This window comes from Simochromis diagramma, unplaced genomic scaffold (assembly GCF_900408965.1).
Source record: "Simochromis diagramma unplaced genomic scaffold, fSimDia1.1 OVJJ01000131.1, whole genome shotgun sequence".
Classification (NCBI taxonomy): Eukaryota; Metazoa; Chordata; class Actinopteri; order Cichliformes; family Cichlidae; genus Simochromis; species Simochromis diagramma.
This window is the reverse complement of record NW_024387200.1, coordinates 10,708,488-10,725,233: the sequence shown is the minus strand read 5'-3', so window position 1 is coordinate 10,725,233 and position 16,746 is coordinate 10,708,488. Positions and strand designations below refer to the sequence as shown.

General features: G+C 43.6%; 2 protein-coding genes across 5 annotated transcripts in view; one reads left to right on the top strand and one right to left on the bottom strand.

The window, feature by feature from the left end:
• Positions 1-61: 61 nt before the first annotated feature.
• On the bottom strand, positions 62-6,012 carry nopchap1 (NOP protein chaperone 1). The gene is made up of 4 exons (XM_040051176.1): positions 5,707-6,012; positions 3,441-3,515; positions 3,202-3,335; positions 62-1,043 (listed from the first exon to the last, which is right to left on the bottom strand). The coding sequence occupies exons 1-4, from the start codon at positions 5,834-5,836 to the stop codon at positions 870-872; spliced, it is 513 nt and encodes a 170-aa protein (XP_039907110.1). The 5' UTR covers positions 5,837-6,012; the 3' UTR covers positions 62-869.
• A 763-nt stretch (positions 6,013-6,775) lies between these two features.
• Positions 6,776-16,746, top strand: part of slc41a2b (solute carrier family 41 member 2b) — a 40,396-nt gene continuing 30,425 nt past the window's right edge. Inside the window, exons 1-6 of one of the 4 annotated variants that reach the window (XM_040051170.1) lie at positions 6,776-6,931; positions 8,005-8,643; positions 9,660-9,767; positions 12,164-12,235; positions 12,783-12,927; positions 13,068-13,214. In XM_040051170.1, the coding sequence (XP_039907104.1) occupies positions 8,104-8,643; positions 9,660-9,767; positions 12,164-12,235; positions 12,783-12,927; positions 13,068-13,214 (1,012 nt within the window). In that variant the 5' untranslated portion in view covers positions 6,776-6,931; positions 8,005-8,103. Of the gene's footprint in view, positions 7,036-7,058; positions 7,712-8,004; positions 8,644-9,659; positions 9,768-12,163; positions 12,236-12,782; positions 12,928-13,067; positions 13,215-16,746 lie in introns of those variants that run through there. The other 3 variants (XM_040051172.1, XM_040051171.1, XM_040051173.1) reach the window with 3 other exon arrangements.

The following is a 16,746-nucleotide window of genomic DNA, read 5'->3' as shown; positions in this document are numbered from 1 at the left end:
AAAATGCATTCGGGGGCAGTTTTTAGGCATTTTGTGTTTTCAGCTTTTACAAAAATTACCATTAAATGTCATCAAACTTTATTCAGTTGGTTCAAAATCACATTCACAGCCTTGTTTCAAAAAAGGAGAGAATCTGTGGAAAATATAAATATAATTCTTAACAGAAGTGAAAACAACAAATATACACAGAGGCTCGAATTCTAAAAGCTGAGAGCGCTTTATGCTGTGCACTTTAAGCATTGTTTGTCACACTGGGTACATGATGAGGGTACAGTATATTGCTCAGGCGAGTACTGTCAGTGAGCCTGCTGTATCCACAAACACAAAGAAGAAACAGGCACCTCATGTGGTGTAAAACGGTCCAATGATAGATGCTGCATCCACGGAGACAAAGACAATATGCTGCACAGTTCAAGTGCCAGCATCTGCAATGGGATCCAGGATCATTCATCCATGTGGGATGGGTCACTCACTCAATGCTGGTTGTGGAGCATGGAGCAGGCTTTGTTTCATTACCATCTGTACTCACAATTCACTTCCTGCTTCAGCAGAGAGCTGAAGTGAACGGTTTGAAGCCCAAACTGATGCAAGGATGTGTTCACGTTCATGAAGCAGAGGACAAGGAGACAACACAGCATGCAGACATCGTGGTCACAGGGCAGACTCCCAGCATTTGTTCTGGCTCTATGGGCAGTTTGTGTGCACATTTCAGTGTTCACTGTACTCCCACAGGCAGCAGCTGTTCTGTCCGCTGTCTGTGTGTGAAGAAGGTTTGAAAGAAAAAAGAAACTCCGACATGACATCTGAGGATCTCGTTGGCAAAACGTTTCCCATGGAAAAGAAACTAAAGGTCCCTCTGTCTGACTCGTCTACTCCCCCTGCTGGTCCAGAACCAGGATGTTGACTTTCTTTTTCTTGCCTTTGTCTCCGGGCAGTTTAAAGTTCTGCTCTGTGACCTCGCCGTCATCGTCGCTGCAGTCCGACTCCTCAGAGTCCGACGTCTCGCTGTCACCTGACTCATTGAGCTCCACGAGTGCTACATCCTGAGGACACGGGGACAAAATTACACAACTGGTGAAAGACGCACTTAAAGCAGCTAAATGGAGAAAAACTGATTAAATGAGCAGTAGATTGAGACTTATCCACCACCAGAAGAACAAATAAAATTTGTCATTTACAAAAGTGTTCAGAGCCTTAACTCAGTGCTGCGTGGAAGCGTCTGCAGCAGCAGTTACAACTCATGGCTACCTGGATTTTGGCAGCTTGTGTGCCACGTTCACATCTTTGCAAAGCTGTTGGGGACAGTTAGCTGTTCTGAAACGATCTCTGCCCCGGGTGTTGAGAAGAGCACACACAGAATGATGATGCCACCATCATGCTTGTCTTTATGGACGTTAATAGAAAGTAATAAATAGTACAGACAGTTTGGGTCTTTTTTTGTTGTCAAAATAAGAGACCGACTCTCCTCGTGTGCTCCGAATTCTTTAAACGGAGCTCTTAATAGAGTCGATTTCAGTTTTTCACTTTTGTTTTGGAAACGCAGGAAAGAATTAAGAACAGGACAAAAACAGTAAATTAATGCTAACTGAACTGCACTTAAGTTGTAATGTTGAATAAAAGTATGATGGTTCAAAGATTAAAGTCGTATGTAAGGCTGGGCGATATGGCCTAAAATCCATATCATGATATAATTTGAAGCACGTGCGGTAACGATATATATCACGATATATTCTTTTCTTCTGTATAACGTATTTTCCACACTATAAGGCGCACTTAAAATCCTTTAATATTCTCAAAAATCGAGAGTGTGCCTTGTGTATGAATTCTGGTTGTGCTTACTGACCTCGAACCGATTTGGGCAGAAATCTGTTAAAAATGTTTTGATGGATTGTCAGAGCATTACGGCTGCCGTAGTGAGGAGCTTCGCGGAGTAATCTGGGTCCAAAACTCCGTCTTCTTCAGGTCCCAAAGTCAAACGAAAACTAAGAGTTAAAAACGGTCTAAATTCTTTCATCTTTAATTAAATCATCTGGTGTAACAATTAAGTTTAACATCCAGGCATCCATGAAAACAGAATTTATTACATTTAACGGAGTTAGAAGTTAACAGGAAGTTAGCTCGCTAGTTTCCACCTAAACATTTCATACCATGTTCTGACAGAGATTTTTGAAACTAATTCAAAGGTACAGCTCTGCTGCCACTTCCAACATAAATGAAGACAGAAAACTAAACAGCAGTGGCGTTTGCAGAGTTACTGAAGTTGGACTACCTGGTATATAATGATGTGCTACGTGATTGCTAGCGACACAGCTATGTTAGCATAACATTAGCACAGTGAAGCTGGAGGATGAACGCCAACTTTTTTTCCACTCGATAAAAGTTAACGTGACGGATTCTGGTGGTCAAGGACAAATGTAATCGCATAGCAGGATGCTGTACACGGGCCAAACTTCAGTCAGGAGAACAACTGAGATCATTCATCCACAATACGAGGTTAGTTATTAATATACTGCAGCAACATGGGAACAGAGCAGCTGCGAGAGAATTCAACAGTAATGAATCAATGTTACGGAAGTGGAGGAAGCGCAGTTTTTGGCTTTCCCCATATTTTAAAAGTGCTTCATCTCTTTGCTTTGACTGTCGCCCGCCATCATTTGCAGATGATAATGGTTTTAACCGCTGCGATGCTTTCAACCAAAACAGGCGCAGCTTGATGACATCATCAACATGCGCTATCGCAATAGAGCGATACAGTCAAAATCTCTATCGTTGGCCAAATTTATATCGTTTCTATCGTATATCGTTTATATCACCCACCCCTAGTCGTGTGCTGCTGTTGGAAAAACAAGGCTCAGTACTGTAACACTTCCCCCACATGCTGCATGTCTAATTGTGTTTACATGGTGACGACTGAGCTCTACAGAGTTGCAGTTTAAACAAAGGTAAGAAAAAAATATGCATGTATGTAACCGAGTTATTTGAGTTACTCGATGCATTGCTGCAGTCCTAGCAGTCACACACAGCAGACCTCTTTGGAATAACGCAGCCCTTGTATGAAAGGAGCTGCCAGATTTACCCAGAGACCAGCTGCCCTAACCTCCAACACTTCTCTACTGCAGAGTCCTTTATGTTCCATGTCACAGTTCAGTACGTCACCAGATGGTGGCAGTGCAGCTGGTTCAGCGGCAGGCCGATACTCACCATCTCTATGACCCTCTCTGCCTCGTCCACACTCTCTATGTCAAAGCGTCCAGCAGGAGCCTCCTCCATCTGTCTTTTCAGCTTCTCGTTGGCCTCCGCCATCTGAGGGAGGAAGCTCTGCAGCCGGTCCAGAACTGATTCACAGGGAAAGACCCGCACACACACATATCACTCTTATGCTTTTTGGTAGATCAACGATTGACCAACTTGTCACTAAAAAGAATGCTTGACATTCTCACCGCTGCTTCTGGGGACTCTCTCTGTCTGCAGTGATCTTCCAGCTTTTGGATTGAGGAGAAGCTTCTCACTGAGACCTAGCAGCACAACACACAGATCAGTTACTCCTCATGACCAAACTTATGCTCCTATACTGTGGGAAAAGAAAGACACGTTTCTCATGAGTGGGTTAATATGTAGAAATCCTTTCAATCTTTTAAATACAGCAGTTGTGGCAACACGTCCCTGATAGAGGTCCCTAAGAAAGTTAGTGAAATGACCATTCTGTGTAGCTAAGATTTGGGTTTACTCTAGTCAGCACAATGATTAATCTAAATCTCTCATGGTCTGGAAAGCTGCAGAGAAAGTTGCCAAAGTGAGAAATAATCAGGCATCAATCAGTCTATCCGGATGGACCACAAAGTTGGGTCACAGCAGCAGCAGGGAGGATACTCCAAATGTCCTTCTCCCACCCAGTGCTTTCCCGGTCCTCCCAGGGGAGAGTTGGATGACATACCACACTCTAATTTATAATGTGAATCCAAATATAGACAAAAAATAAATAAAAACAACAGAAAAGGAAAATGCAGACTTTGACATGGTGTGTGAAGATTGGTTTGACGTCACTTCAGCACGGGGGAAATAATTATTTGATACACAAATAAAGCAACAGTCTCTAATGTCTCTAACGGCACTTTTACTCTAACTGACAGACATCAACAGAAACCTCCAACAAAACATCGCAGAAACATTATAACCTGATTTACGGGGCATTAAGTGAAAGAAGTCACTTTTACCCAGTGTGGAGTCTTTGTCTGCGTTTGTGGCTGACATGTTTCTCTACATTCAAAAACTACCATCAAAATTAGAGACTGTCCGTTTATTTATAAGTAAAAATGTTTTTCCCCACACTGTAAACACGTGATCCGTGGACTTTGTTTTAACTTCCATTAGTCTAAGATGGGTTTATTTGTTATTAGGGATGGGTATCGTTTAGGTTTTATCCGACACCGGTGCCAAACCGGTACTTTTGAAACGGTGCCGGTGCTTAAACGGTGCTCAAACTGGTGCTTAAAGAATGGAGAACACAAAATTGGTCCAAAAACCTCTCATGTTCAGCTGTTTTCTTGTAAAAAGATAACAATGTTAGCCTTTTCTGCAGCTATGGGGCATATATGGTATCACTCTTGGCTGGAAGCTTAATCAATGGAAAAAACACAAACTTTGTCCAAAAACCTCTCATGTTCAGCTGTTTCCCTCTTTTTCTTTGGTCATTTTAGCCTTTTTGGCCAGGGTGAAGGGAGTATCTGCCATCAAACAAGAAGACAGCCGCATGTAGCTATGATGATGTTTGCTAGTTCACCTTACCTGCATTAATGTAATAACGTGGTTAGCCTACTCAACGTAAATCACACACGAACAACGTTAAGCTACTCACGCAGAGAAGAACGGCTGCTGCTGCCGTCAAATACGGCGCATTTCTCGGCTTTTTAAAAAAACGCTATGCGTGGCCAGGTGTTTCATCAGATTTGAGGTGTTACCTCCTTTGACAGCATCACAGTATCAGCTTAAAGCACTTGTTGCAGCTGAGTTTGCATCTTTTGCTGTGAAGTACAGCCAGACTTTTGACCGCTTTGCTTTGGGCATTTTTAATCTGTAGCTCTGCTCTAAAAGAACGTACGTACCTGGGCCCGCCTACTATCCTCGGAAACTTAAAATGATTGGCTAGAATCTAAAGTGTATCACAGCTCAGGAAAAAAAAGCACCGAAATGTGCGCTGCTTTTCGGTCTGGTTACTACCGTTTATGTCAGAACCGGTGCCATCAAGGCACCGGATACCGGTACCCATCCCTATTTGTTATAAAGGTCGACTACGTTTCAATTAAGGACTCAACATGCCCTGCAGAGTCACAGCACTGAACTGTGGCACTAAAGTTACCCGAGTAGGAGGAAATCAGGCCTCAGCGCTCCGCACGATGACTACAGTGAGAGAGCCTGAAGTCAAAGCAACGACCGCAGTTTTTTAGGACCGTGTTTGTACGAAATCTTTAGGTAATAACTTTGTTTAACGACGCTGGCAATGATTTAACTAAACGTGTAGTTTTCATTACTCCATGTAGCTGCTTACATATATTCAAATAGTCTGACAGACAGTTAGTATTTTACAACAAAATACTGACACAGAAGCTGGCTTTCCTGTACGAATGTGCAGTTTAGGCTCTGTACTTCTTCCCAGTCCAACTCTCCTGACATTTTGACAAAACAGAAAGAAATAAAAAGCATCCAAACCTCCTCCGTTACCACACGACAGCAACGCCTGCGAGCTCGTTGTCTTTACGTTTAATTCCATGTTAGATTTAGAGAGGACACGATAATGTTTTCCTCCACATGTGGGTTTTTTTTTGGTCGAAATCCACATCCGTGTGAAAGGTAGGGACAAAGCTTGTTTTAGGAATTATACAGCGCCCCCTGGTGTTTGGGATGAACTCTAGCGTTTACACACACATTCCAAGCTCCTTACTACACAGTCAGGTTTTATACAAATATTTTGGTTGGCTTTTCATACCTGGCTTTATTCCAGTAGGATTCAAATGACCCCATTTACCTTAAATATGATAATGTTTGGAGTGTTTTTGAAAGAAAAGAAAGCTAATTATGGTGTTAATGTGTTATTAATCTTGTGCAAGCAATTTATACACAAATGTCGTTTTTTTAAGACCAAACCAACACTAGCTTACTGGAAAAACGACTTAAACCTGTTGGTTAAATCTTTGACTTTAGTTAAAAAGAAAAAGGCTGCTTTTTTGTTTCCTTTGTGGAAGATTTTGATTTAGTGAGTTAATAATCTATTAAATTATGTGACCCCATCTTTATATTTTCTTTTTCCTATGTATGAAAGTTGCTAATATGTAAGGAATGTTTATTCTCTGAATGTGTAATATATGGTGCATTTTGTTTGTATGTTAATTTTACTAATAAAAAACAAAACAAAACAAAAAAACAACTACACACTGTTAGGTGTAAAGATTACGCACATCCTCCAGATGGGGACCGAGACTGTCAGGTTTAAACTCCCCAGCTGATAGACTCGGCTTACCTGCAATTAATACTACCAAAACTACCACTATGTAATGTGGGTAATACAATAAAAATTATATCTGAAAGTTTTGTTCTAATCCGCTGAAGCCAGCTGATGTTTTATTCTATAGCAGTAATGTTAATGCAGTCGAAGATTAAAAGTGCATTACTTAATATAGATGTGAGGAAAACCATCCCATTTGTCGGACATACTATGTCTTTGGATCTGTAATCAGGTCAACCCGGATTTATAACTTCTGGTAAGCAGGCGTTGTTTTCAAACGGAGTCGCTCGTCGTGTCGCGTAGACGATCTTGGTTGGCCAGTTTCGCTCTGACGCGGCTCTCTGGCTGGCTAGCTGTCAGAGGAAAGGACTGGCATCTCCTCTGGGTGGAATTTCTTCACAGTGAAAACGTATGTCAAGGATAAAAACAACGGTAATAATAATCCTTAGCACTGAAGAGTTATATATATCCTATCTACTTTTGTAATACTGGCTAACTGTGGCCACCGTATTCTCCCGGTTTACGTTTAAAGCTGGGTAAGTAGGCAGCCGACGTGCCTTCTACTGTTTTGATTCCTCCACAGCTAGCTAGCAGCATTTCCGTGTTATGTGGCGACCATAAACATATACACAACCAGCCTGTTTGTGTCAAGTTCCTGTTTGGCAAAATGATCCATGAATGGCAGCTGTGGTGTGAGACGGCGCTGAATAGGATGGTGGTAATAAATGGGCCTGAACAGTGGCAATTAAAAAAGTATGAAAACTGTCGTCTCGAGAACATTTTACCAACGAAACGCAGATAAACTGGAGACACCGGAACAGCAGCAAATTATGGAAGAACTTTGTGAACATCCTCGGTTGGTACATTTAAAGAAGCAGCTCGGTGGACCTCGGATTTAAAGACTTGATGCTCAATCATCCCAGGGAAGCAAATCTCCAAAAGTTGGTTCTGTTCATCTGGACGCAGCGTTTTGTGGGAGAAACGTTTCGTCACTTGGATGCTAGCTCGGGTTTAGTTTGTCAGCCCACAGCAGCGACACTAGCAGCTAACTTCTACTCTCTAGATTCATCATCATCGTTTCAAACGAGACATGAATGACAGGAACAGGCTGAATTGTATTTCCGGTGCTCTTTGGGATGCTTCTCAGCTGTTCCTGTTCATTTCTTTAATTTTCTAACTGGTAGCAGTCCTTTAACAGAAAGCGTTGTTGAGGTGAGCAGTGATGCTGGCACTGATATATCTGTGATGGTGATCCAGTCTTGGGATTTCTTCCCGTCGTTGCTTGATGATGTATTAAAAACAAAGTGTTGTATGTTACAGCAGCTTCAGCACAATCCTTCCCTGCAGTAATGACACGTACGCTTTAACGTCACCTCTTGTTTCTCTGCATTTCCACTTTAAGAACCGTTTGTTCCTCTTTATCACTTACTGTTGTTTTGTCTTATACATATCAGCAGCTGGCAGATATTCCTCTTCTCATTTCATTTCGTGCGTGTTTTCTTTAGGCTGATGAATCCCTGAAGCTCGTTTCGACCGCTCGCTGCCTGGACACCGCCCTCAGACCGGATGACAGGAGATGAGACACTGGAGCCCTGGACCACATCATGAGCATTCAAAGCCTACAAGGAGCTATAGGGGAGTCTCTTGGCTCTAGTCTCACAGTGCGCATGAGTGGAGCAGGTGGCGGGTGGAACAGCCTCTCCCTGAAACCTGTTTCCCCGGGGTGGATCACCTCCATTTTCCAGACCATGGTCCCCACCGGTTACACCAAACTTCAGGAGGAGCGGTTGGCCATGGTGGACCTTGGAGCTAAATCTGAGGCCAACTCACTCCAGAACGGGTACAGACAGGAGACGTCTCACATAGAAGGTAGACGGGTTCTGGACCGGGCCTCTCGGGCCTCTTTGACTTTAGCAGACTGTGGCGATGGAGACTGCTCGGAGACGGAGCCTATGCTCACTGAGAGGAGGCTCTCAGGTGAAGAGGCAGATGGGGAGGAGGAAGAGGAGGAGGAAGGGCTGGGATCGAACACGCAGAATATGCCAAAGGAGTCAGTGCTGGCTATGGCATTTCAGATTTTGGTGCCTTTCCTTCTTGCCGGATTTGGAACCGTATCAGCTGGAATGGTGCTGGATGTTGTGCAGGTAAATTGAGCAACCAGCATTATTAAACCAGTCAAAGCAGGCTGGGATTAAAGGCTCATTCAAGTTCATTACAAATATGGGTTTTGTTCAGTTTTGCTCTCTGTGACTGTGGAACATAGTAGCACAACTGCAGCGAAGTTACCAAGGCTGGGAAGTGTTGTGCTGTAAAGCTACATTTGAAAGTAGTAGTCGCCCAACCCCACCAGGCTGCAGTAAAAGGACAGTGTTGGCTGAGAAGGAACAATAACTAAACACATCAGTCACTGCTGTGACCTGTAGTGCTGACTAATAATGATCACATTATCCAAACCTTCCTTGGGTTATATGCTGGCAACCAAGCTTGATATGACTGTAATCTCACCAGGCCGCTCTGTAACGGCGTTGTTAACGGCACTCTGTCATATCACATGTTTAAGGTGCACATCTGTGAGCAGGGTGTTTTACATAGAAGTCCCAGGTTGGAGACGGGGACCTCTGTTTCTCCTTCTAGTGTAATTTCTGCCCTGAAATTACACAATTTCTAAACCGTAGTTTTAACTTCAGTGTTTCTTTGTGAATGTATTGAAGATTTTAACTTCCTCGTAGAAACGCAGCGCTCACTCGAGCGTGGTCCTGCCTGCAACCCTTTCCGTTTCTCTACATTTACATTTTTTGGGTGAAACCATCTGTCAGACGGTGGAAGCGTGAGCCAACGAGCTGGAAGAGTGCTGCTCGCGTCCCAAATGTGTCCTTCATGCAAACGTGAAAGCTTTGCTGTGGGCAGTCAGTAAGGTGTGAGGAGAAGAGTTTCTTGCTTTGCTCAGCTGACATTACGGCAGTCATGTTATCCCTGTTGGCAACATCTGACAGAGTTACGAACCTTTAAAAGAAAAGTCTGTGAATGCTGCTGGATTTACTTCACTGCTTCACAGTTAAATGATGCAAATCCCCAGTTCGCCTTATCCTGAAAACACAACATGTAAGTGTGAAGTTTAGTGATAGCCAGAAAAAGCAAAGTGACTTTCTGGTGTCTGCAGCACTGGGAGGCGTTCCAGTACATCACAGAGATCTTCATCCTGGTACCCGCTCTGCTCGGCCTCAAGGGAAACCTGGAGATGACTTTGGCCTCGAGGCTGTCCACAGCGGTGAGACACACACACACACACACACACACACACACACACTCTGTAGCCCGTTCCACTCTAAGACCCCAACACAATAGCATCTTTATGTGTAGTAATAGTAAACAACACCCTAAACTGAAGAACTGTCATTCTTTCTTGTAATGCACTTGTGGTTGTGGAAGCTGTGTCACTATTATTCCGTCTTCACATTTGATGTTGTTGTAATCAGACGTCAGGCTGCTTTGTCCTGCGAGCTTGTTGATTCACTCTCAGAAGGACGGAGTGGTTTCCCGTCAGCCTCGTGCTCGTAGCTGCTGTTCGAGGATCACTGATAGTGCAGTGATGTCACTGTGTGTTTGTGTACGTAGTTGCATCATTTTTGTTTTTGTGGTCATGACTCACCTCCACAGAGCCTCTAACTGTGATTAGGTGTTCATCATCCAGCCCAGTCTGGAATTATAGCTCCAGTGTCGTCGACGCTGTGCGGTGAACACCACAGGCTTATGTGCCCAGCTGTTACAATGACTTTGGGCGTTTTCACGTAAGAATTACTTAAAGTGTTTTAGAAATAGTTGGAGTCAGGAGGAATTTGCTGACGGGGAGTTGGGAGGGGCTGTTGCAGCCAGGATCAAATGGTCAGACGGTGAATTGTTGCTCTGCTAAAGAGGGTGAGCATGTGTTTGCACCCTGTCCCATCAAACAGGCTCTCATTCTGTCCATAACCTTACTCGTTGCAGTCCTGTTTGTCCAAGTAGAAGAGGTGACTGAGCAGAATTCTCTCTTTGTTGGTTTTCGGCTCTTCCTGCTCCCCACGCACAAGCTCCACATTCACAGCGCTGTGTCAACATAGAGAGTGGAGCGTAGCATGAGCCAAGTTTCCTCAGCGGTGTCCCAAAAACAGTTTGTCTTCATGTTACTGTTGCTCTGCTCAGCTGCTCTGCCCTGCAGTGCTGAGAAATGCGGGAGGACTTATGACAGTTGTTGCATGTGTGAAGTCACACGTGATTTCAGAAATGTCATTACAGTTAATTGAATTTGTTCACGTTAGTTCAGCTAAGCATCAGAGTGGGACAGACAGGTGGTCAGTAAGGCACAGGTGCCCACATATGAGCAAAATGACTGTAGGCCACAGAAAAAGGTCTTTTCTTTGTGCAGTGCAGAGCTCACTCAGAGTGAATCCCAGGTTCTCATCTTAGAGCCACAATTTACAGAAGTCCCCTAAACATGTCACGTCCAGGCAGTGTGAAGTTACTGCTGTGAAAGAGGACGGCTGAAAAGATGCACTCACAGGAAATGTGCCTGATCATAGCAACAACCACTCATCCAAACAGTGAGTCTGCAGTCACAGCTAACCAAGATAATTACATACAGATACAATGTTCTGCTATCTTTCACAGAGCTTTACATCATCTGAGTGATATATTCATAAGAGTGTGAACATTTTGTGCAGCTATTGTGTTATGTGTCACCTTTATGACATGGTTGGGAATTTATTAATGTTTGTGAATGTCCTCACAGAGATGTGCGAGACACCGCGGACAGAATTCCTGAGCTGTTAGTGGGATTCAGAGTCGGATTATATCTTTGTTCAGTTTTACTCCAGTTATTGGCAAAACCACATTGTTGAAAATGACTAACGATGTTCTCATTTTTAAAAAGTACCGTGTGCGTGTGTATATGGGTGTGTGTGTTATACATATACATGTGATCAAGCACTCATACAGAAAAAGGTTAGACCCATGAAAGCGCTCCATCTCTGGTAAATGTCATCAGGTTTTATCGTCACATCACGTGTGCAGGTACACGGGTACAGCACATGCAAGTGTGCGAGCTCCACAAGCAACAGAGGTGTGCAAAAGTACAAGAACACAAGAACAAGCAAAATATAGGAATGGCTAAATCTGAGAGTTATATGAATAATATATGGACAATATAAGAGTGTATTACTGAATATGTATATCCACGTGTGTGTGTGTGTGTGTGTGTGTGTGTGTATGTATGCAAACCAAGTGGCATTTATATACAGTGTGGAGTGCACAATGTTGAAGTTCTGGTAAGTGAAGGTGAGGTGTCTGTGAAGTGTTCAGCAGCCTGATGGAAAAAGCACATCTTCACATTCATAGCAGTAAATGTGTTTGTGTAGCACGGATGGTTCAGATGGAGATATCACAGAGTGACGACTGAAAAGGCCAGACCCAGTGTTTGTGTTAGTCTTTGCTTTTAAGTCTATTTGTTACAACCAGGAAGTTTAGTACTCTTTGGTTTTGCAGGGAAACCCACAATATGAAATACTCGGATTAAATGGGACCACTTTTAAGTTTCTAGCATTTAATCAATTTAGTGTCAATCCAGGAAAATAAGTGGCATTTCCAACACAGGCTTTACTCTGTAAAATAACTCTTCCCATCCCAACTCAGGTCAATGTGGGCAAGATGGATTCTCCCATCGAGAAGTGGAATCTAATCATAGGGAACCTGGCACTGAAGCAGGTAATGGCTCACAGTGGCTGTCTTCATTGTAGAGAGAACATTTTCATATAAAAACGGATCAATCCTGCATCGTTTGCATTGGCATGAGCTGCAGTTTTATTCCTTTCTCTTCCTTTTTACTGGGAGCAGTTTTTAGAAACACCTTTTACTCAGGTGTTTTTTCCCTTTTTGGTCATGACAAAAAACATTTAATTGTATTTTATATGTTGAATGAAATATCACAAATCTTTGATAATATTAATGCAGTGCTATGGCTAATATCCAGTGTGTATATGTTGATACGGTGCACGGACCGTGCGGGTGTTTATTTAGACCAAAATCTTTGACTGTGTCGTAACACTGAGTGCAGGCTGTGTTAATATCTACCTATGTACGATAAACACACCACAACATGACGTATGTAATGATAAAGGTACACGCTGAGCCGTTCGTCCTGCATGTAACGTGTCACCAGGAACTATTAGGGAAAAATGGACGTGCACGTGTTGCTGCTAAAGCTCATTTTGTGTCATTAATAAGCAAGTCATCTCCTGCCTCTCTACCCCAGGTTCAGGCCACTGTTGTGGGTTTCCTGGCGGCCGTAGCAGCCGTGGTTCTTGGTTGGATTCCAGAGGGGAAGTTTCAGATGAGCCACGCTGTTTTGCTCTGCTCCAGCAGCGTGGCCACGGCCTTCATAGCCTCCCTGCTGCAGGGTAAATACACACACTGTGACGCGGTATAAGCTGGTAATGCTGCTGCTGCTTCACGTCAGGCCTTTTAACACGTACGTTTTCAGTTGCCTATAATGTGATGTCTGTGAGTAATGTGCTTATCCTCTTGATGTCATATTCAGGTATCATCATGGTAGGGGTAATTGTGGGCTCGAAGAAGACGGGGATTAACCCAGACAACGTAGCCACGCCCATTGCAGCCAGTTTTGGTGACCTCATAACCTTGGCGATCCTGGCCTGGATAAGCCAAGGCTTGTACAAGTGCCTGGGTAGGTCCTACCTTTACTACACTTGCATATGTTCTGACCACATTACAAGGAGCCACTTTGTTTCACAGTCAGCCAATCGGCTCGTTATATTCATAGAACCCATATAAGAAAACTTTATATTACTGATCCATACTGTGTAGAATTAGGACGCCTGTTCTGAAGAACCTTCAGCCTCCACCGAGCTCTGTTCAGGCTGCTGAGCCCATCATGAAAACATCGGCGCATAAATAAAGGTTATTGGCGAGCACAGAGGGTGTGCACTTTTAGTTTTACCACAAATTATTAAGAGTGTATAAAATTGTACCTGTGCAAACTTCAATTTTATTTATTAGTGCCAAATCACAACAACAGTCGCCTCAAGGCGCTTTATATTGTACAGTAGATCGCACAATAACGTGAATACAAACGCACCTGAGGGGATTATATCAGACATCACAGCCAAGTAGTCTTTGGTCTTATCTGTCTGTCCACTGACAGCACACATGCTTAAATGATAAAATGTCTGTCTTTGTGCCAGTTTATCTGGTAAAAGTCAGTGTGAACATCCATCCGTGCATTCGCCGCACACACTGATGGAGCTCCATCGCTGCGTATCCAAGGCTGGGTTGTAGAGCCCAGATGAGCCCGACTGAAAGATGTAATCTCTCCAGCGTGTCCTGGCTCAGCCTCCCCCACAGCCACACTTTCCTTCAGCCAAACTTTTTACACCAACATTCTCCTTTGAATATCTTCTTAGGCTCTTGCTTTACTGATGGAACAAGAGCTGATGTCAAATGTACTTTCTTTTGAATAAACTTGCAGATGTACTGTATGGAGATGTGCATTAAAGGGCTCACAGTGACTGCCTAAGAGCCCTCATGCATATGATCATTTATTAGTGGGCCATCACATGCATGAATGCACCTCAGAGTGTTTCAGTCTGAGTGCGGATGTTTAAATTCAGTCATAATATCCAGTTCAAATATGCTTCATGTGGTACTGTAGAGTCATACACTCCCCCAGTCGGCCAGCAGGGGTCCTTCCTGTCTCACTCTGTAAGAACATCAGCCTCCAGTTTCAGGACAGACCATCTCTCTTCCTCCTGACATGCGCTCCACATGTTTAATTCATGTGACAGCAGACCTGTGCTGCACCACCTTGTATTACTCAGTGCAGCCACATTAGAAGCGTTTTCCTTTGGAAACCATCTCATGCTAACTAAACCTGTCAGGTCTAATTGCTGAGCATAGATGTTCTCCATTATAAAAGGAATAGTTTAGTGCTGGGAGCTAAATTTCTTAAGCACACTTCAGATTTCCATGGCAGGGCAGTGAGGCTGTCTGGCTGTGTCGCTCACACTGGCTCTCTTGTTTTTGAGCCCAGCAGACACTTGCCCACTAAACTCAAACTAACGGTCAGTTTACTCGCAGATGATGAAAACTGAAATCGCTCGTCTGTCTGTTCTCGTAAGAAAAGCTAAAGCGAGAGTCATTTAGAGGCACTGAGGGAAACAGCCAAGTAGAGACGCAAGCGAGACATTGCAGCTGTAGGAATCATGTGGAGTCCTCTTGGGTTTATTTATAGTGCTGTTAACCAACAGGATTGTTACAGAGTGCTATACTGAGAGGGCTCAACAATAGATGAAAGCAGGGATAATGTGAGTGTGAGATGAAGCACTAACACCAAGAAAAGGGCCCAGAGTTTATGCACAGGTTGTGTTGATACATCGCACAAATTAACAGATGGGTGTTTACATGTCGGCTGCATGTAAACCTGCAGAAAACCATTCAGTGTAACATGGTGCACACCCATGACACGAGGAAGCAGAACTACGATTTTAATGAGTCGGATAAAGGATTTCTCCTTATATGTGAAACAGTTACATTAACGGGTCCAAAGGAAGGTTGGGCTTTGGCCCACAGTCAGCTGAGACTGCTCACGTGAAAGCTGCTGTAGGTTCACCTTTAGATAAGAATGAAGAATTCATCAGTCTGAGTCTTTTCTTTCTGAGTTGTCTGTTGTGAGACAGACGCTGCCATAGTGCAGGACTTTGTACTCTATGCACCAACTCTAAATGACAGTTGTCCTCCTTCTATATATTTTTCACACTGACTTCAGTACAGTGAAATGCTGCAGTCTCATCCACTTCACCTCATCTATGATAGACGTGAGTCGGACTTGAAATAGTTGAAATAACAGAAGAAGAAAGCAGTTCTTTTGTTTGGTCCCCACCTGCTCAGGTAACCTTGCCACCACGTCTCTTTGCAGGTTCCTTCTTGTTAAACAGGTTTTCTTGACAGCAAGAAAGCAGAATACTTTCTTCTTCTCATTATTATTATTTTCTGTTTGCCCAGTTCATGCTGGGTGCACGACTAGCATCTAAAAACACGGTGGTACTTATCATCACTATTTGGAAACACCATTTCTTTCCCAAGCATTAGAAGAATGGAGCCATTTAGATAGCTGGCAGCTGCTCCGTCCCTCTTCCTGGCAGAGTGTCGTAGCAAAATGTATTCCTTCAGGGATGGGCAGGAATATCAATTGCTTGCTCGCAGGTTTATTCACCGAAGCAAGATAATTATTGACATGTGCAACGTCTAAAGGTAGAAGAGTCTAACTGGGACTTTGCCTGTTAACATAGACTAAGTAAGCTGGCTAACTTGGTGCCACATTTCCAGAGGCTGCTCTGGGGCAAGGCTCCGCTCCAGATATGACTCCGTTTATCTGTTTCTGTTTCACATTTTAAAATCCAAGGCCTACTAGAGCCCGTTGTATCCTGAGCTGGACACCACGCCCTTTCTTTTCTTTAGACCATCAAGATAGTAACTGTCATTAGCAAGCAGTCCCACATTTACTGAGTGCTTGAAATGTTGGAAACATCTGGTGGTGGCTTCATGCAGGTGCTTTAGTCTAATTACCTCTCCAAAATAACTGTTATATTTTAGTTGAAACAAAGACGTTTACTATTAGAGTCTTAGGGCGACCGTGGCTCAGGGGGTTGGGAATCGCATCTGTAACCGGAAGGTCGCCGGTTCGATCCCTGGGCTCTCTGTCCTGGTCGTTGTGTCCCTGGGCAAGACACTTTACCCTACTTGCCTACTGGTGTTGGCCAGAGGCGCGATATGGCAGCCTCGCTTCTGTCAGTCTGCACCAGGGCAGCTGTGGCTACAACTGTAGCTGCCTCCACCAGTGTGTGAATGTGAGAGTGAATGAATAGTGGCATTGTAAAGCGCTTTGGGTGCCTTGAAAAGCGCTATATAAATCCAATCCATTATTATCATTAATCCATTAGAGCAAGTGAGAGAAAATATTCGGTGTGTATTTACTGGTTGGATTTAGGACTGGATGCCAACGGGCAGAGTCAGCCACAAGTAAAGAATCTTCATTCCTTAAAGTGCTGGAAAAAAGTCCTGTTTGTGGTACTGAACCATTGTTCCAGCAATCTGGACGTCCCGATGAACAGAATCAACATGTTGGGATTTTCTTACCCGGGTCATTGAGACGTTTCAGGTGTTACTCAGTTTCACCTGAGCAGGAAACGGACAGAAACTAA

Excerpts from the sequence above, each read along its gene's own strand:
- nopchap1 (XM_040051176.1), bottom strand. The coding sequence starts at position 5,836 with ATGTGGATTTCGACCAAAAAAAAACCCACATGTGGAGGAAAACATTAT. Across the intron at positions 3,516-5,706 it reads GTCGTGTGGTAACGGAGGAG|GTCTCAGTGAGAAGCTTCTC; the intron begins GTTTGGATGCTT and ends TTGTGCTGCTAG. Across the intron at positions 3,336-3,440 it reads GAGAGTCCCCAGAAGCAGCG|TTCTGGACCGGCTGCAGAGC; the intron begins GTGAGAATGTCA and ends CCTGTGAATCAG.